Genomic DNA, 20748 nt, shown 5'->3' with positions numbered 1-20748 from the left:
GGCAGTTTTTTGCAACAACAATATGAGCGAACTATTTCACCAAAAAGGGAAGCGCGGCAAAAATATGTGCAGAAATTACTTCTGATCAGCTCCCAATGAGCTTGGCCACAGAAAGGGCATGTAGAACCACAGTGCATTACAGTCAATGTAAGAAATATGTCACCCTGAAAAGACCGATAAAGAACTGTTGGATATGAATGTTATCCTCATTTAAAATTGAAAAGGTGTTGTGTTCAGGGTTGTGTTTGCTGAGCTCTTTGTGCAAACAAACCCCAAAAAAAACAAGAAATTATATTGCAGGTATTAAGAAAAGTCATTTCAGTATATCATTGTGTAGGCCGATAGAAATCAAACACATAGACAGTATGTTTCCAAACCATGCTATATGTTTAGTTGCAAGGGCACCATCCAAGAGACATGTTAAAATGCAATTTGATACAAACCCTTTGGGATATAGCTCAGCTCTTGTTCTAACCTCTTATAAGGGCAGTTAAGATGTAGGGTGGGTTGGAGCCTGAAGTTACACAAGATGATGGAAGAACAGAGTGGGGTGATAGCAGATGAGGAAAGGCAGTTTAAAAGATTGATGGCGATGGAAAGGGTGATGAAGAGTGATGAGTCAAGTGAAGGGCTTCTGGGTTTTTTTCTTTCTCAGAATAAGCATGAAGTCTCTTTAAGTGCACACTCAGTAAAACAAAAAACAACATGTAATGCTCTTCTGCAGATAAACACACATCTTGGACAAACCTGATAGTAAAATTTAAGTTCTCACACACACAGCAGTGCTCATTAGTTCAGCTAGCTAGCATAGCTCGCACTCTCAAAGTGCTTTGTGGAGCGACTGGCCAATTATCCAAGTGCAAAGCAAACCAGTGAACCTTCTTAGCTGGCCACCAATTACTGTTCAATCTGATACGGCCCACAGCAGATTTCCCTCCTGAGCCGTTGCACACTCACACACGCAAACACCCACACATACTCAAGCAAAGACAGAGAAGCCAGAAATAAGTAAGTGACTGACAGGAGCCACGGCCAATTGGGGCCAATAGTCACCAAGGGAGCGTGTCATTAACCCAACGTTGTGGTCAACTTTGAACAAAGCCGTGATGGACACCTGCCCTTGTATTCCAACGAATGAGGTTACTTTAACGAGAGGGAGAAGACCTTCTTAGTTGTTCTGTCAACTCATAAGGAGAAGATGTGTTGGAAACTCGCCCTAAAATTTAGAGTAATTACAGGACCCCAGGGCGGAGAGGGAGAGGAGCCGGGAGGGGCTTTTTTGAGGCAACGTTACCTCAGGGGAGTAAACATTCTCTGCCTCAGAATTCCCTCAGCTTCATCTTCTTCTTCAGCACAAAACTGACTCTTGGGAACTGAAGTCCCAAATTTAAGTCATTAATCTCCTTACGGCACGTTCTGTGAACAAACATGTCTCATAAGCTGCGTGTGCACATTTGCTGCAATAACTGAAGATTTAAAAACAAACAATGTCTGGAATGATGTTGGGGGACACGGTGGCACATAACTGCTTCGACAGAAGCTTGAAGTGCAAGTGCTTGTTTTTTCAGTGGTTAAGGGTGGTACAAAACCACACAATGGAGATATATGAAATGCTTAATGGGTCTCCAGGGATTGTTGGAATTGTTTAATTTGATAGTGGCTTTAGAGGCAGGGACCAGCGTTGTGTAAGTCTGTTGTGTTAGCCTGCATGCTATTTGTCAGAGTATTTCCTGAGCGAGGAATAAAAGCACATCTTTAAACCATGCTCCACCCTGAAAGCCCCAGAGGAATGCCTCATAAAATCCCTGTTTGATTGAGATTAGTAGTTACTGTGGTTAAATCTGTCAAAGTTTCAAACAAAATAGATGAGTGGTTTTGTGGTTATGTTTTCTATATCAACACTGTTTGACTTTTCTTATTCAATCTTTTTTTTTTATATTGATCTCATATGAAGCATGGCTTCTTTATTGTGCATAATCATGTAAAATTGTGTCTCAAAGCAAACAAAAGTCATCCATTTTATACAGAAACCGCTGACTGTTGCAGTTGTTTTTCATGCACAGTGGTAAATATTACGCATATGAAGCGTACATCTTTGTATCTATATAAATGTGGTATGGTATTTAACTCAGAGAGTCAATGTCAAACAAGCACTGATTTTCGCTTCCGGCACACCAGCTGATTTTGTAATCATACCACTCAAAGTGCCTATTGCTATGTTGCCTAGCAACCTCATTGTTAAGCTAACTCGAGTTATTGTTTAATAAAAAAAGAAAAAACATTAAATATCCTTCTTTTTATAACTTTATTCATTATGCTTTTGCAATTGTTTTCTGGGTGCCTCCAATATATTATATGTGCTCCACATCATACTAACTAACAGCACTATTGTTACCTCTCATGGATGATCAAATAAACAACAGGTTTAATTTGGTAATCAATCAAGCAAACAACCCCTGATTATATTACTGCAGAAGTATCCTTGCAGTATTGTGTGAATTAAATGAGAAACATGATTTGTACTTCATGGGGTGATTACATTAATTTAGATATTGTTTTCATTGTGCCTCACAGGTAAGGCCAATGCTAACGTTCAGTGGGATGAGGACTCAGCTGAGAGCTTTCCATTAAAACCAGTAAGGATAGCGTTTGTACTGGTGGTCCATGGACGAGCCTCTCGGCAGTTTCAGCGCCTCTTCAAAGCCATCTACCACACGTCTCATTTCTACTACATCCATGTCGATCAGGTGAGCCACAGATGTACCGGTAATGTTAAAACAGTATTGCCTTTAAATTTGTTGTTTTTATAAATGATGGTTGAATTGTAACACGTGTCTCTTTTTTATTACACTAACTGGTAAAAATGTAATTTCTTTCCAGCAAACACAATGTAAGTAAGTATGTGTTCATTTCTTTTTTTTATGTTTCAGCGCTCAAACTACCTGCACAGACAGGTGCATGCCTTGGCTGCCCGTTATCCCAATGTGAGGGTGACACCGTGGCGCATGGCCACCATCTGGGGCGGTGCCAGCCTGCTGACCATGTATCTCCGCAGCATGGCTGACCTGCTGGCCATGAGGGACTGGAGCTGGGATTTCTTCATCAACCTCAGCGCTGCAGACTACCCCATCAGGTAACAAAGATGGATCTCACAGATAGTGGATTAAAGTGAAGGATGATGGGGGATTCCCCAGGGGGAAGGCAGGCAGGTAATGAATTGTCCTGTAAGGAAACGAAGTGAGGTTGAGGGCCAAGCATCTAATATAGGTGACAAAGGCAGTCACTAGGGCACAACAGTAGCTGAACGCTCTAAGCCAATATGGGAGAAATTCAATACACACCAGTCAGGTCTCCCGTGGTTAACTGTGAGCTTTTAAATAAGAGTCACTCCGAAGCAAACAGATCAATGGGGCAGAATCTCTGCTTTTCTCAAAGACTATTCGTTAACACATTCTATTGCTCGCTTGCACTCCCTTGAATGGGTTACATGGTGAACTGATTACAATTTAATTGCCCAGGGTCAATACCTATTGACTTACCCGGCTTGTTGTGTACTGTACAGTCGAAAAGTTGTACTTCCACTGGAAAACAGACCTTTAAAAAAGCTGTAAAGGGTAATTAAAGCAGCAAAGTCTACGTCGACTAGATGTGAGGTCATGGAAATAAGAGATTGGAGGAGAAATTCTTTGACTTGTCTTTTTTTTCTGAGTTTATAGTCCTTTTGGGAGTTCAGGGTCTGCTGGGTTTTTTGATGTAGCTCTGCAGCAGCCAATTAAAGCCCTCCTATTAAGGAGAGAGTTATCTCTTCTATGCAGCCAGATGTCCACCCGTTGAATTTAGACAAGCTGTAATGGCCACTGGGTAAAAGGAAGCTGGGTCTGATGTCTAACAGCTGGAGACAAGATGGGAAGGGGGGGGGGGGGGGGGGGTGTTTATGGTTTGTAGACAACTTCAGTCTCGTTGTGTTTAGATTTTTCCACCATATCGATGAACACTGCTGACATGCTTGTCCGTGCCTGTTTGTCTGTGTAGGTATGTGCACTAGTGTGTGCACATCTGAGTTTATGTCTTGTTGTCTGCATAGTTGAGTTTGTTTCAGCACCTGTGGGTGTACATGTTTACCTTGTGTGATCGTCTGTCCGTCGGTATGTCTTTCAGCAGTGATCAAAGGTATTTGTGATTTGTGAACCATGAGGCAGTGTTTTCTTCCAGATTTTTTTCTTGCCTCCTCATTTGCATGAGGGAGATGTTGTGTCAGAAAAGGGCTGACAGTAGAGGTTTTAAGCCCCATCTGTTGGGAAACGAAACGATTGATGGAGCGAAAGAGGAAGCCGAGAGGCAGATATGACAGGGAGAGGCGAGGGAGCGAGAATAAGCAGTTAGGGAAGGGGAACAAGGGGGAACTGCATGTTTTGGATCCATGCAATATGAAAATATGGAAATTGAACTCTGGCATCTTTGCTTCGCAAGTGCATTTGTAACTACCCCTTCGATTCGACTAAGCCTGAGCACTGCATATTCACTACTTGAACTTGCGGAATGGGTTCTTTTAGTGGCAGGGCACATAAGTGATGAAGAGAGCATATATGTGCAAGCAAGATAGATGACACTTAGCTGTTTTTTCATTTAACATCCTTTCCAATTTCTTTCAGAGTGGGATTAGATGGACAGAGACGTTTTCCTGGGGAAACAAGCACCTTTTTAATGATACTACATTACACACTTACTTTAAAACATGTTTCAATAAGCAGAGACATCTTTTCTGCATAATTGCAAACACAACAATGTACAAGGCTGTCAGTCTGCTTCAACACAACTGCATTTTGGATAGCTGTATACTGTAGCTTAGGGGAGATATGTTTTATCATTTCTCTTTTTCCCCCTAAACTCAGTATAAGATTTATGGCGTGATTGTAATTATCTTTATTTTATGTGCAGCACGATAAATGCCTTCAGGGAGAGACTAAAATATAAAAGTTGCAAGTTTTGACCATATTGAACCACGTCATGTCTCCGTATATCTGCTTTTAAATCGAACACAATTCAAGAAACGTTTGCTTTATGGTGAGAGTGAACAAATGTGATGCCACATTCTTTGTCAGTTCATTGTAATCCATGGTTGAATATTTCAATTCATGTTACTACATTTATTCAGCTGAAATACATATTGTAAACCTTTTGTAGTAATATATCTTAAAGTACATCTAATGCTGTATTTTAAATATGGATCAATAAATGCATCACCCTGGGATATTAAACATCCCAGTATGTGTTGGAAAATTGCAGTCAATTGGTGTTTTCACACATGACATTTTCCCATATGTTCAAGGTTATCTGCATGTGTGAACACAAATTGCCACATTTTTCCCCCTAACTTTTTTCTGCTCTTTTGGCGTGAAGTCCTGTTGAGCTGATGTGTGAACACAGCAGGAATAATCAGGAATATTCACACAGCGAGAAGGAGGGAGTCAACGGTTTCATCTTCTGACTCGTAATGAAGCGCCACACTATGCTTGCCTGTAGTTGTTCGCCATTAGTTTTGTTGATTCTAATAACCAACATTGATGTTAAGACAACAGTTCTCTTTTTACTGTTTTTTTTTGTCTTGCCCCAGCCTGTCAGGAGGGCATGTGTGAAAACAGTAATTTGCTTGCAGACTCCCCAAATTGTAATAGTTTTGTTCTGCTGTGACCACACAGCTCAGGGCTGGCAGGAAAGGGGGCGGGGGCCCCCCTACCCTGATCTGCCCTGTCCACTGCTGTTTTTATCAGTAGGACTGGAGACAAGCATTATTTCCCCTCTAATTCCCTGATAATGTCTGTCCTGCCGCATGGATGGCTCTCAAAGGCAGAACCAGAGTCCCTCACACCAGCAGAGGGGCTGTGTGTCCAGGGGGAGAAATAGTGTGTGTGTGTGTGTGTGTGTGTGTGTGTGTGTGTGTTTATGTGTATGTGTGTGTGTGTGTGTGTGTGTGTGTGTGTGTGTGTGTGTGTGTCCACAGAGGGTAGAGGATGAGTTACACGCTGGCTTTGTCAGAGTACAGACATCTTTCCCAGCTTTTATCTACACAGTCGCCTTACTTTTACCTCTTTCCCCCCCTTTAAAGCCCCTTTCATTGACTTTACAGCAGCTTGAAAGAAGTCTGAGCTCTGTGGGACATAGACTGATGGGCGTCGTATCTTCTAATCTCTTTCGCTTTTTCATCTTTGCCTCAGGAAACTGATGTCTTTTTTTTGTGCTTTGTTCCATATGTGATAGGTGTCATTTTAATGTGTGAAAAGCCTCTATAACCCTTTGACGATATGCCTTACTCATTTCCATTTGAATCCTAAAGCTGTAAATAAAATAAAATCAAAAAACTTTTGAAAAGCTAACATCATTTTAAATCGAGTTCCAAAAGTTTTTGTAGATTTTTCCATTTCATATGATGAAAGTCTGAATCTCTTCTTCTGTTTAAGTTTCGTAAGAAGTAGGTAGTTGTGGGTTCATAACCTGCCAGCCACTGAAATTCAACTCTTCCCTTCTAAAAGGTTTATGTAAAGCTTACGCCATAAAATGGAACATTATTGTTTCACCTTAAGTGAAACAGTGGCATGATATTAAGTTTTATTGATTTTGTGTGTGTGTGTGTGTGTGTGTGTGTGTGTGTGTGTGTGTGTGTGTGTAGGTGTGTGTGTGTTTGTGTGTGTTCATTTTTGCAAGTGAATACTGCTGTGAGACGGAGAAGCCACAGGGCTGACAGTAAGCAAACTAGACCCAGTGGACGGGGTGACCACTCAGGTGGCAAATCTGGAGCTTGACATAAATTCCCCTTGCTCTGTGTTTGTGCGTGTGTGCATGCCTAGGAGAATGTGTGTGTCTCTGTGGATGTATACTGTATTGTTAGTGTGCAGACTGGCAGATGCATAGTGTGTGTGTGTGTGTGTGTGTGTGTGCGTGTGCGTGTGTGTGTGTGTGCGTGTGTGGGAAGCAGAAACAGAGAGGACTGCATGTGTCCGTACAGTACATCATCAGTTAGGCTTTATGGCTCAGGACCTCCTTAGATAAGCCCCCCAGGCTGTGAAATTGCTCCTTCAAGAGAAAATGACATTAATATGCGCTCGTCCCTCCCCCCGCTGATCCTTGAGCTTTTTTTTCCAGAGCCTTGCTGCTCTTTTAGAACGGCAAGCCAAGCCATCATGAAAGAGGCCCCACCACAGAAGAAATGTTAGAGCCATTGACTGGGGCATGGCCTGCAGAGCAAAGCTTTTAGCCTGTCTGGCCTGTATGTAAGGAAGTAGACTGCTCTACAATGTATTAGCAGCATGAAGTCATTGATCAAATCATGGAAAGCACGATCTTTTGTATAATCCTAAATAGTTTAAATGGCTTCAAGGACCGAAGGGGCAGAATCGTGGAGCAACCGAAGTCTTTTATTCATCAGAACGTGATGTAAAGACCCTTAAAATGTCGCCCCAAATCCAAAGATGTTCTTAATAACATCAAAAGGGGGAAAAAAAGTCCTGGCTTCTAGATGTAATGAATGAGCAGTTTGTTTGTTTTGTTTGTTTGTTTTTTTTTTATAGAAGGACAAAAAAATGTCCTTGAAGCATTGTGTGGAACCGCCAAACCATTTCTGGACCAGTCATGGTCTTTGTGTTTGGATGGAATTCAGCTGAGAAAACATCCTGAGTTTTGTGCTTCAAACAATCAATAAAAGCTCTTCTGTAGTGTCTTGATTTTTCATTGAGAGTTTTAAGGAGAGATTTTAAAGTGAATTGAGCTTTACTCAGAATTAAATACAGCAGTTCTATCTATCTGAGTTCAGTATATGGTGTTAAGGACACCTGCAGGTGTATTTTGAATGAATGAGCCTGTGTTTCCTGTTGATGCTATATGTTTTTCCAAGTTAGCTACAAGGTATGATAAGAGTGGAGAATTTGGATCCTGAAATATGAGTGCAGAGGATGGTCAAATAGTTTGTTTTCGATACCTTCATGTTTGTGAATCAGGGTATACAGCAGATGAAATGTAACTGAATAAGGCTGTGACTATAGAGATGCATGATGGTATATGTAGGCAGTTGAAGTCTAAGTTGAAGTTGAAGAATAAGCAGCATACTGAATGTTGGGAACAAAAATGTAGAAACAGGTTATCAAAAGTATTTTAACATTTTACAAGAAGAGAAAAAATAGGAGCTTAATGATATTAGAAATTTAAAATAAAAACCAGAACTGAACATCCATAGAAATTGAAAAGTCTTGTCTTTGAAGCAGTCAGTAACAGGTGGTGTTATGTACATAGTTTTCCTCCAGAACTTAAATTCTACCTTTGTCTTCAACTCTACTTCTAAATGAGTGTTCCACCTCCATATGTTTTCCTGTCAATAGTAAGTCATTTTATTCTGTTTCAGAACCAACAACCAGCTGGTGGCCTTCCTGTCCAAATACAGAGACATGAACTTCATCAAGTCCCACGGCAGAGACAACGCCAGGTGAGACGTTACATTTTAAAACTTTAATCTCCTCACAACACTCTAGCACTCTGCCTTGCTTACTCACACACACAGAATCACCTATGTGCACTCACAGCGTACTCCTCCCAGCAGCAGCTTGGTCAGTGAATCAAATTACAATTAGCTCCCATCTGTGGCTTTATTAATTAACCTTCTTGGTGGGGGGAGCTAGCGAGGTCACCGCAGCGTCGAGCGCTCGTCTCTGTAGCAACCAACCTTCTCTACCAGCCTCTGCTTCCTGCCTCGTCACCACCCGCTGACAAACCAGTCATCACCCGACACTTTGGTCGAAAATACCCAAAAACACATGAAGAAAATCCAGCATGGATGCATGAGTCAGCGTGACTCAGCAATCCCTTTTTGTGTTTGCAGTCATGGTATTTTATTCAATGCTGTGTGTAGGGAGAGGGGCTGTGTTTTTTTCCTGCTCTAATTGAGTATTTATAACAATAATGCTAATCTGACTAATCTACCACTGCATGTGTCTGCATGGATGTCTGAAAAGAACTGAAAAAAAAATGCTGAAAAATCATCTGAACGTGAGCCAAGAGTTCAGTGAATGAACTCTTATGTTGCTGTTGAGAAAAAAAAAACAAACAGCAGGAATGATGTGACCTGTTTGACCTGTATTTGACTCCCTTCATTTGACGCTTTGATGTGTTTATAGCTGTAACACCAGCTGTTATGTCACTCCTCTCTTCTCTTATGATCCAAGTGTGTCGTGACAAGTGTGAACATCACAGTTGTAGAGTCTTTTCAGGTCAAGGAGAGAAGACACAAATGTAGTTGTCATGTTATGTATGCAGTCTTATGTTGTATTAGTTCAGCATGTCTAGACAATGTTCGTTAAAAGCTTGCAGCCATTGATATCACCTGTTTTGAAACAATACAATCGCTCTTGTTTTAATCATCCACGGTATCAGACATGAACTGAGTGTTCAAAAGGAACAGACACATCTTCAGTTATATTGTAACCTAAAGAGAGAGAAAGCACTGTGAATGACACAAATACAACTACATATTGGTGTATGTGTGCAATAAACATTGATTGCTTGTAATAAGCAGGCGTTATCATGGCAGAAATAAATCATTAGAGAATCGCATCGTGAACTCTGTGTCATGAATCGAGTCGTGAGTTGAGTGAATCGTTACATCTCTAGTGTGCAGGAGTCTGCATGCAATGTTTGAAGATTAAAAACGCCACATTAAGCCGATATGGACTTATATTTTTGTTGAAATGGTAAAGAAAGAGATATCACCGATGTTTGATTTGTATAGGGCGTAGAAGCTTTAAACTCGGGTATCATTACAACCCCGGATGACACTTACCTGAACATTCTGTATCAGAGTGTTGTTTTTTAGGATAAATGCACTTTTCTAGTCTTTTGACTATTGAAAGCATTTTTACACCGCAAGTCACACCTACCCATTCACACTGATGGCAGAGGTTGCTACTCTATGTAAAGTGTCCATGAGAAGTAACTAATCAGCATATCGCCAAAGAATCAGTGGGAGAAACTTGGCGTTAAATGTCTTACTCAAAGACACATGTGGCAGCAGCAGCTGTGGATCAACTTGGATTTCCTGCTGACACAAATCTTTGGAGACAAATATTGATCAGATTATGCACGAGTGTCTCTGAATACAAAACAAGAACTGAAGAATGCTCTTTCAGTTTGATTATTGTTAATTCTAATGTCAGATTATCGGCTGGGTTTTTAAATTTTACATTTGTTTGCCAAGATTTGCCCCTTCTATCTATGTCTTTCTTTTGTATTTCTTGAGTCATAAATGTATGAAGTCTGACCGTATATCTGTGTGTGCTCTTCAGGTTTATCCGTAAGCAGGGTCTGGATCGTCTCTTCTTTGAGTGCGACACACACATGTGGCGGCTGGGTGACCGCAAAATCCCTGAAGGCATCTCTGTGGATGGTGGTTCTGACTGGTTCCTTCTCAATCGCATGTTCGTCGAATACGTTATAAACTCCAAGGACGATCTGGTCACCAACATGAAGCGCTTCTACGCTTACACCCTGCTCCCTGCAGAGGTAACACACACACACACACACTTTCACACAGTCAAGTGTTTGTTAACCTTTGACTGACACATGAGAATTGATTTGTAGTAACACTCCATTGCTTCTGGAAACAGTAGACACTTGTTCCTTTCCGTCTCTGGGAAAATGCAAAGGCTGAGTTTCTGTCTGTATACAAGGATTGGATGAGAACTGAGTGATCTCTGAGGGGAAATTGGATTTTTATCATGAGCTCCTGTGAATGTTTTTTCTGCCGCTACTCTATTTCCTCTCAGCGAATTGAATGGTGTAAAAAATAAGAGGTATACAATTTTCTAATTTTGTCTCCGTCTGTGCCTCAACCCTCCTCCCCACCGTTCCCCCCTCTCCATTTCTGTTGTCAACACTCAGTCGTTCTTCCACACGGTGCTGGAGAACAGCGCCCACTGTGAGAGCATGGTGGATAACAACCTGCGCATCACCAACTGGAACCGCAAGCTGGGCTGTAAGTGCCAGTACAAGCACATCGTGGATTGGTGTGGATGCTCCCCGAACGACTTCAAACCAGCCGACTTCCACCGCTTCCAGGTAGCAACATCCACAAAACACTAATGTGGAGAAAATCTGTTTTAGTTGTAACCTTTTATCATCCACTGGCTAGAAGCAGAGCGAGTGGCAGCTGCAGGTCAGGGCTCTCTGCATGTGCTCCGAACAGCTCTATAACTGAAAGGCACTGTACACAAAGGCTTGCTCAGGAAAAACTCCACACAGCATGGCAGAAAGTAATGACCATGCATTGTGTATCACTTTTTTTCTATGTACATTTTCATGATAGCTCAGGAGTTTACCAGAATCCTACAGAAATATCGTGAAGACAAATCGCTTGCTCTTTAGGCTACAAAATATCAGAGAAACCTTCCTGATGAAGTTATGGCAGCATCTGAAATATGTCTTTAAAATACTCTTGCTGCTAGCGAGAAAGACATCAAACAGAAATAGCTGCAGGCAAAGCCTCTAACTAAGAAGGATTCGACTGAAGTTGCCATTAAAACCAAATGTGGAAATCTGCCTTCATCTCAAGTTAGACTATCAAACTCATGTAACATCATTGGTGTGTTTCCTTCTGTTTATGTAGTTTTCTTTACAAACTCTATATGCAGATAAGAACAGTATGTATAAATGACTATCTGTTTAAATCAAGTTGCTATAGACTCCAAAGCCAGCTTAGTAATTCTTATAATGTAAAAGTGTGAGTGATCTTTCAGAGCAGACCTTTTGATCACATCACAGCTGAAGTCACTGATCAATGTATTTTGCTACATCTGATCTATTGTTTATTCTGATCTCTACAGTAGCTGTTAGCGCAGGATGCTAACAAGAAGATGTTTTCAATCATGCAGGGATTTAACTACATTATAGAATATGTTTCAAAGAGGATTGAAAAAGAAAGCTTCACTGGAACACGGGAAAGTCTGCAGGTAGAGGAGGTACAAAAAGAATAAACTTCGGCAAATGAATGTAAATCCATTGTGACATATGACATACAGACAAGGAGGATGAACTGTCATAAAGAAAAAATCCATATCTGCATAAGTTATCGGTAGTTAAACTCCTTAATAATGTGTTATGGTACAATCAAAGAGCTGAAGCAGGTCGGAGCTCGTCTGCAAACACGAGATGAGAGACAACATGGCAGCTCTGCTTACTAGGTTGTTGCTTCGCCATAGATCTGGACCTCAGCGAGCACGTCTTTCTGCAGTGGTTCCGAAGAACAAAATCGCCAGCTCATATCCATTTTATTGAGTTTAGATATATATACTTTTTTTTTTGGGGGGGGGGGGGGGGGGGGAGTATGATGGCGCCGGTTGTTGACAGTTTCACCATCTGACGAGCAAAGCTCCTTTGGTGCTATGTTAAACGTACACAACTAAACGAGGATACCCACTGCGGGGCCGCCGTGAACATCTGTTAAAATGTAACCAGCCAAACATTTAGAAGGTGGAAGAAAGTTCACAGTATGTGAGTCGTCTCTGTACTGCTGCTGCTGCTGTTGTCTCGCATTATGACCAGGTGGGCCCAATTTTTCAGCAGCTTCTCACAAACAGGTGGGGAGGAAATGGCTTCATCCCCAGAAGCACTCAGCACTGGGCGTTGTAGTTTCCTCCCAACATTAAACCCATTGACTTTACATCACACTGCCAGTGAGGGACTAGTGGGACCATGATGCATTCAATAAAGCAGCTTCATGCTTTTTAAAAAAACGTTAGCAACTTATTTCCACTCTTTTGTTGAGACTTTGATACTGTAAAGTCGTTGGTGCTTCAGGCTTTGTTTTGCCCACCATCTTGGATTTCTTGTCACGACTTCAGCCTTCTTTGACATCATGTCCTGCTTCTTTAACCCGTCCCCCACACTATATGGGATGAGAGTGAAAGATTTCAGGCTGTCCTGAATTGTTGTAATCATTATAAGGCGTCCATTTAAAAAAAAAAAAAAGCTTATTCTTTGCCCTCACTGTCTGTCCTCTGAAACTCAGCATTCAACTTGTTAGCACGGCCTTCACGATCAATATGTGCAAAGTTATGTCTCGATTAGTATGACCCTGAAAGGGGGAAAGAAAATAATGGTAATTAGGTCCTCTTTGCCTTGAGTATGAGGGGAAGTATCAAGGGTTAGTTGAGAGAAGTGAATGAGTGGCATCGACTCTCAGACCCCAGAGAAAGACTGTATCTGTTTGAATTTTAATGTGCTCCTAAAAAGTAAAAGCTGCACTACAAAGTCAGAATGTTCTTCTGCAGTTGAATATCACTTCAAGTCATTTCCTTTAAGAGCCATGACTCACTTCGACTCCCCTGTCCTTCTCATACCAGTCAAAGCCTTCACACTGACCTCACTCCGCTCTTTGCCAGGCCCGTCTCCCGCCTGTCTCGCCTCAGTCTCTGGCAGCTCAGTGCCAGCACATTACCACAGGTCCTTGGCACTGCCGCTGGGTCATGTTGGCACTGTTGTATCAGTTAAGTTCAACCCTGGGAACACAGCAGTCTTTCCAGAAGCTAGCCAGGCCTTGGTATTAAAAGCTCTTAATATCCCTTTTGAGTGCACAATCTCAGTTTCCCTTTGAACCAGAGGATTGGAGAAGATGCAGAAAAGTAACGTAGGATCCAATTTGGTTTGCAGATGAGAGAAATAATTTAAGGAACAACTGTCGAGTTCCCACAGAGTGAATTTAAAGTCATCGGGGGAAGGGTCATTCTAGGGAGGGAGACGGCTTTTTTCTTAGTGCTTCATTGTTTAGTAACATGTTTCCGACTTAGCTGCATTTAAGAAATAGGAGCTGTGACAGATTGGCACTTACAGTTGACTGCAGGGAGGAAATTAAAAGCTGGGAATCTGAGAGATGAAGACTCATCGGGAGCTGTGTGAAGCCACAACAAGAAGCCCACAGTCACCTCCCCCGTATGAGAAAACGTACAAGGATCAATTCGGTCTTCTTTTCTTTGTAGCAAGTTGCACCAAGGTGTTCAGAGCTGGGTAACTAATGGTAAATAGTTTTGTGTCTGGGACTGAAAAGATGGCTTTGTGTGTAAGCCAAGCTGTGGAGGAGGCGGTTTTCATGATGCACTATCAACCACACTATAGCAAAAGGGCAGCAGGGATGGAGAGAGGTGAGAAAAGACATGAATGGAGCGGAGGAGGCCAGAACGAAGGACACATTCAAAGACTAGTTGATAAAGAGATGAAGAATAGATGGGGAGAGAAAATACAGACACATTCAAAGGAACAGTATAATGTGTGAGATGCTCTGATGGTAACATTTTGGTGAGTCCAGAAACTTGGTTTATCTTTCTCTGTCAAGAACCTTGAGCTGTCTGACCAACATTCTCTGATTGACTTGCAACTTTAGCAATGCACCAAAAATCTTCAATCATTATTTGTATAACCCCAATTCATAACAAGTGTGTGTGTGTGTGTGTGTGTGTGTGTGTGTGTGTGTGTGTGTGTGTGGGGAGGGGGGTGTTCAGAGCAGCAACTATTGCTTTCATCATTAGAATAATTGGGATGGGATTGACCTTTTTCAGATCTCTCTTGGTTATTAAGTTCCCATACAGTATTTGTAGTTCTGTCAGAGACATTTGATGGTGCTCTTTTAATAGAGCCTCCCCTCATCAACTCATCCAGATGGGGAACCACTGTCAATCAGAGAACAAGATCTGCTGTAGTAGAGTTGTATAATGCTTATATAACATAGAAGAGAGACCATAGACTCCTTCAGCTCTAAATCAGCGATGGCCTTAAACCTGACTGCCTTAATGTGTGACATTACAGTGGCTGCTTCCACTTCTTTAATTCACTGAGTGAGAAAGACTGAGGAATCGTTTTGCTTCAACGTATATAACTATTCACTTACCCAAAAAGAATAATGTTCGACCACCTCTACCATCTCTTTCTTCGAGCCGCCCACACATATTCTCCAAACCCATCTTACACATTTTTTCACGCGCCGCCCTCCTGGCACACGACCACCTTCTAATCTTTTCCTTTTATTCTTCCCTCTGTCTCTTCCCTCCCTGAACTGCTGTCCCCTGTCCCTCTTTTCTTACACTCCTCCCTGTTTCCTGTTCAGCAAACGGTGCGGCCCACCTTCTTCGCCCGGAAGTTTGAAGCCAGCGTGAACCAGGAGATCGTGAACCAGCTGGACAACTATCTGTTCGGACCGTTTCCCCAGGGAACAGCAAGCCTGAATTCATACTGGGAGAATGTGTATGATGAGCCAGATGGTGTTGCCAGCCTGTCAGACACGCAGCTCACGTACTTCCACTCCTTCTCACGGCTGGGCCTGGCCCGAGCTGCTTCCTCTCTGCAGGGAAACCCGAAGGATCACAGCTGCAGGTCAGTTTGCAAACACGTGCACTTTCACCTATGTAAATTGTCGTCTGCATCATTATCCCATCTTCATGAAACACCTGCACCTACATCCACAGGTGCACCTCACTTTGACTTTTCTTCTCAAAAGCAGCCACACCTATGTGAGCATAAGACACCACAACATATATAAAACCCTTTTGTGTCTCTGTTCATGCACGGTCATTCAAAAGAGAAAACAATGAGTAAGTCCATTCAGCAGTGGGGAACTGTGGGTCATGCTGTTGATTTTGTAACATGATAGGACCCTCTGTCAGTTTATCCCACAGATGATTGGGCTATATGGGTCATGGCACTGAAAGTTGTTCCTTAAGACCAGAGTATTATCAGTGGAAAAGTATAGTTTTAAGTGCTGCTGCATGTGGTTGAAATGAAAAAGGGAAAACTAGCGTTAAGTTTTCATATTTAATGACCAAATGGAACATTTCTGCTTCATGTATTCAGAGTTTGTGCCTACCAACATATGCTTCCAGTAGCATCTGGTGTAGCAGCATTTTAGGTCAGCTCTCCTTTAGTTTAATTGCACAGCGAGACGCAAAGTGATTTGAAAAACAGTGACAAGTAAAATATGCTGATGCACAACAGAAAGCAGAGGTGTAAGCTGCTAATTAGTATATGTCTGATAGAAAGCCCCGTGCATCGCATAAAAAGCACCGTTCCTCCAACATAAAAGACGAAGTAAACAAACAACAGCATCGGAAGCAGGCATTAAGATGACATCTTTATGTTCTTTTTAATAAACAAACATTAAGGTGACTTTTGCTCCACATGAGGCAGGATAACAGAAACTTAATGCGACGCAGCATGGAGCAAAGCAGTTCTTTGAACAATATATGGACACCCACTGTGACCAGAGGCTTTTTTTTTTTTTTGGTAAGTGGGCATCAAAGCTGCCAACTCATATAGTTCTGTTCTGCAGATCATCAGGTAAACTGACTGCTTTTTTTCTTTGAGGCTTTCCTCACTGTCGCAGAGAAACTCTGTCAGGCAACAGAACTGATCGCCTCCTGTCAGCTGAGTGGGGGCTCTATAATAGTAGGGCACTAGTGCCAACCCCCCCCAACACACACACACACACCCTGCTGCATTGTGGGTGTTCTTGAAAGTCTTGTGGGTAACGAAAGGAAGCACATTTTTCATCTGTCAAACCTCAAAACCATCTCCTGGTTACAGCTGTTTCTACTCATAACGCTGCATGTGTTTAAAGAGAGCGCTAAAGTAGAACATCAAAAAGGTGCTGACATAAACACACGTGTATGTGTGTATTTGAATGTACAACAGAGGGGTCTCCAAATCCTTTTCATTGCCAGGAAAGGAGCCAATGAGCGTTTCCGTAAAGGGAACAAGCAAAGCTCTGTCTTAAACATTTACATTTAAAAGCGCTTTTCGAAAGCTGAGAGGCCAAAAGACAAACTGCAGGAAATAAAGAGGACTGTTGTAAAAGTCTGCATGTGTGCCTGTGTGTGTGTAGCGTTTGTATGTGTTTAAATGTTTATGCAAGACACTTATGAGTGATGCTGAGTGTATATCTGCGTAAAAATGTATGCATTACTTCCTGTTGACATAAGGTATACACAAAGAATGAATATTCACCACATATGTGAGGTTTTTATGTTTACATTGTCTTTATATCTGTCTATATATGTGTGAGTGTGTGTGTGTGTGTGTGTGTGTGTGTGTGTGTATATATATATATATTTACACACACAGTGTGTAGTTTTGGCTACAACTCCAATTTCTCTCCTACAGCTCAGATACATGACAAAACACTTAGTTATAATCAAGAGAATTATTATCAGTATGACAGTTGACAGTTTAACACAATTGATTAGGTTTTTTTAATTCATACAGAAGAAGCAATGAGATTTAAGCAAGTTCAGAAAGGACATCAAATTTCTTTTAAAAATATTTCACTTAATACAGAATTTACAAGTCCTAGCAAAAGAAAAAAAAATGGTTGAGGTTTATTCTGTGTGTGTGAGTTGCATTGAGGCCTTTTGGTCAAGTCGAACACATACTGTGAGTAAGGAGAGTCTGTGAAGTGCATGACTTTTAAGTTTGAAGTGTTGTTGTGTTTAAAAGCTGAGTCAAGATTTTGTTTGTGATGGAGTCAAATGAACAGAGAAGAGAAAGCAGGCGTGTAATCAACAGAATGATTTAGGTGGTATGTGCTAACCTTTCTGAAATGTCTAATAGCTCAGTTAAAATTGTGATACAGCCACAAAGTATGAATTTTCTGTTATGATTACAGGACAATAAAAAGCCTGTTATGAAAACCCATATCTCTTGTATTTCCACCACATTTTGTTGCAAAAAATACTGAAGGATTGTCTGAAAAATATTTATTATGCCCAACAGTGAATATTCTTTTTTGTCTTACGGCAAGCAAGGAATACTTAATTATTTACAAAAAGACAGTGTCTGTTAAAGTTACTGTATGTCTCCTCTCAGGATGTACAATGTGAACCTGAATATACTGAAAAACAAAGCATTGATATCATGAAAGAGCAGCAACACATGACAAGGAATCACAATCGCAACATGAAAAAGAGGTTATATCATCGAACAGACAGGATAGGAGGATATTTTTTGATTTGGAAGGTTTGAAGTATCTCTTTAAAGAAGAGACTGTACGAGTCAGAGTCAGTGATTTTGGACAATTTGTCTCTTTTGTGTGTTAAGTTTGTGTTTACAGATTAGGGTCAGAGCATGGAGCTAACACAACATATCTGTGTGATGTTGTGTTACATATGCAACCATATGATATCGTCGTCTACGACAGCAGATGATAAATAGAATGTCATTAGTCATCTATGTGTCAGACTTCTGTACTGGGCCTTTCTGGTCTGTGACGTGTTTCGTTATAAATGAATCACTGCAGTATTACAGGGGGGAAGTCATGAATAATAGACGATTTCTCATCGTTCTTGGTGTAATAGTCAGACAAAGGGGGATTTTGAATCCTTCTTAATGTGTTGCTCGAGAGCGTTAGTGCTTCTGTTAAATGAAGACCGTGTGAAAAATATTTAAAAAATCAAGAACTTGTACATAATGTGCCACAGTGAGTCACAGCTAATGAAGCGTTGTTTACAACAGGCTCAACGAAGAGGGAAAAAAGTCAGATGTTGATGTTGTAAATTCTGCCACAATCTGGTTTAAATTCATTCATTAATTCAGTTGCATTGATATTGATCAGTTCAAAAACCGATCAAGGTTCCTTCTCCATAGCCTAAACTGTAACCTAAGCGATGAGTCCTGGCTTTAGCGACCTGTGTCTTTTTTAGCTGTGGTCTGATGTCAAAAGTGGCTGCATATTTTGCATGCATGTAGAATTCAGATGTGCAACTAACAGATGGATGGCTCAGGCTCAGAGTGAGACTGGAGAGAGGAAAAGGCCACAGAAAGGGATATGGTTCTTTTAGCAGCCTGCTGCAACTCGCTCAGAGAAACTGTGGAGTAAAAGCCTGAATGGAGCTTCTGTGCAGGCTACGCCCCAAGCCCTTCTTGCTGTCTCCCACGCTGGCAGCCGCCTCTCTTTTGGTAGAGATTGGGCAGGGGGGAGAATGAGTTTAGAGGGATGGGGGTAGAAAGCGGGATGATAAAGTAGGAGAGAAGAGCAGACGAAAGGAGCAAAGAGGAAAAGGCAGATGGGAAAACAGAGAAGATAAAGAGAGAAAGCATGGCAAAGGGAGCAGGAGAGGAGGGAGTGTGCTCTGCTATCCTTGTGGGTGTAAATATTTGCTGTTCTGCTTGTCAGGGTAGCATTTACCGGGACGGGTTGACTCCTGGTCCTTTAGTGGAATACTGATGAGGCCTTCGGTACTGGAGAACAAGGAGAGGCGTGTGTGTGTGTGTGTGTGTGTGTGTGTGTGTGTGTGTGTGTGTGTGCGTGTGCATGTGCTTGTGTTTGTGTGTGTGTGTCATTTTCCATAGACTTAGAAGGTCACACAGGCACAATGCATAAGTCCAAGTGTGCATGATGCGCCTTAACGTGTTAACGCGCTAACACGTTTGCAGACGCCACAGCTACGCCACACTTTAAAGCGTATGCACACCTACGCCACACCTGCATGACACCGAACAAAAATAAATATATTAATCACACGTAGAGGTGTGAAGAGAGCGAAGCTACTGTCGTCAGAGGAGCTTCACTATCAAGCCCCGATTTCCTCCAGGCGGCCGAAGGTACAAATAACTATGCACCACAAATCACACCACAAACACTTAATTCACTGTGGACACTGTGTCCAGTTATGTGGCTCCGGCTGTGTGTGCAGCTACACCTGACAGTTTGACTTGAAGTCCTCTCTGTCTGCGCTCTTCTCTGGCTTATTCAAAGTAAATGTTCATTATTGTTTAAGAATATAAACTACAACTCGTCTTCTGTCAAACAGGTTTTAGTAATGTGAATATATACAGCTTCTCCTCTCCTCCAACCCTCTCCTGCGATGCACGTCAGGTTTGTTTTAGATAAAAAAAAGACTAAAAGATCATTTAAACTAAACTTTTGTCGCTCAAAATGTATATTTCGTTTGTTTTGGATATTTCGTTTTTTTTAAGATTTATAAAGGGGTAAATTGGTATATTTTTGTTGTAGACCTAATTGAATTGCAACATATTGTTATTGTAAATAACAACAAAAATATCCCTTTGAAGGATGAGAAATTTGAACGAGTCAGTGTGCAGAGAGCAGCTGTGGAGTGTTCTCCCGCAGTGCCCACCCTTTCTCCTTTTTATGTTTTTCCAGAAGTCACTTGGGCTGGCTGCCCTGAGGGCCCACCCTCTGCCTCCGATGAGTCAACACACAAATAAACAACAGACTCATCGGAGGGGCAAGACCTTCATTAGGCTGCAGCTGACTAGATGACCCAGTTCAACTTTGTTCAGGAGACTTGGGTTGTGTTTTAATTGACTATGTGTGCAGAACTCTGACTAATCTGGATCTGCTGCCAATACAGCCCATGACTATTCTTTCATTTTATTAAGCCTGCGGGATGATGTGGTCTCGGACATCACATGACTTCTCCATTCCTTCCACTTCAGAATCAGAGCACATGCTTCGGCAACCAGCACCTTGTAAAGCCATAATAAGCATAGAGGAGGTTGTAATTCAAGTGCTTAGAAGTTCTTTATCGTGCTTTGGCTGTTAAAAACCATCACAAAATGCATTACGGTACTCTTGTATGTACTTTAATAATCATAAACAATGTGACAATAGCGTGAAACTCTGGTTCCCCAAGCAAGGGCGTACCATAGAACAAGTATGTTTAATGGGAATTATCAGCATGGTGGACAAATGTCTCTGACCAATTGGTT

The 20748-nt window shown here is 41.6% G+C and overlaps 1 protein-coding gene across 1 annotated transcript in view; it reads left to right on the top strand.

Moving 5' to 3' along the window:
- xylt1 (xylosyltransferase I) overlaps window positions 1-20748 on the top strand; it is a 79333-nt gene that overhangs the window by 46700 nt on the left and 11885 nt on the right. The window contains exons 3-8 of the mRNA XM_079337353.1: window positions 2575-2747; window positions 2931-3133; window positions 8393-8473; window positions 10326-10542; window positions 10921-11097; window positions 15134-15399. Of these exons, the coding sequence (XP_079193479.1) occupies window positions 2575-2747; window positions 2931-3133; window positions 8393-8473; window positions 10326-10542; window positions 10921-11097; window positions 15134-15399 (1117 nt within the window). The remainder of the gene's footprint in view (window positions 1-2574; window positions 2748-2930; window positions 3134-8392; window positions 8474-10325; window positions 10543-10920; window positions 11098-15133; window positions 15400-20748) is intronic.

Source organism: Symphodus melops (genome assembly GCF_947650265.1).
Source record: "Symphodus melops genome assembly, chromosome: 2".
In the NCBI taxonomy this organism is placed as follows: domain Eukaryota; kingdom Metazoa; phylum Chordata; class Actinopteri; order Labriformes; family Labridae; genus Symphodus; species Symphodus melops.
The sequence above is the reverse complement of the archived record's forward strand: the minus strand, read 5'-3'. Positions and strand labels throughout refer to the sequence as shown.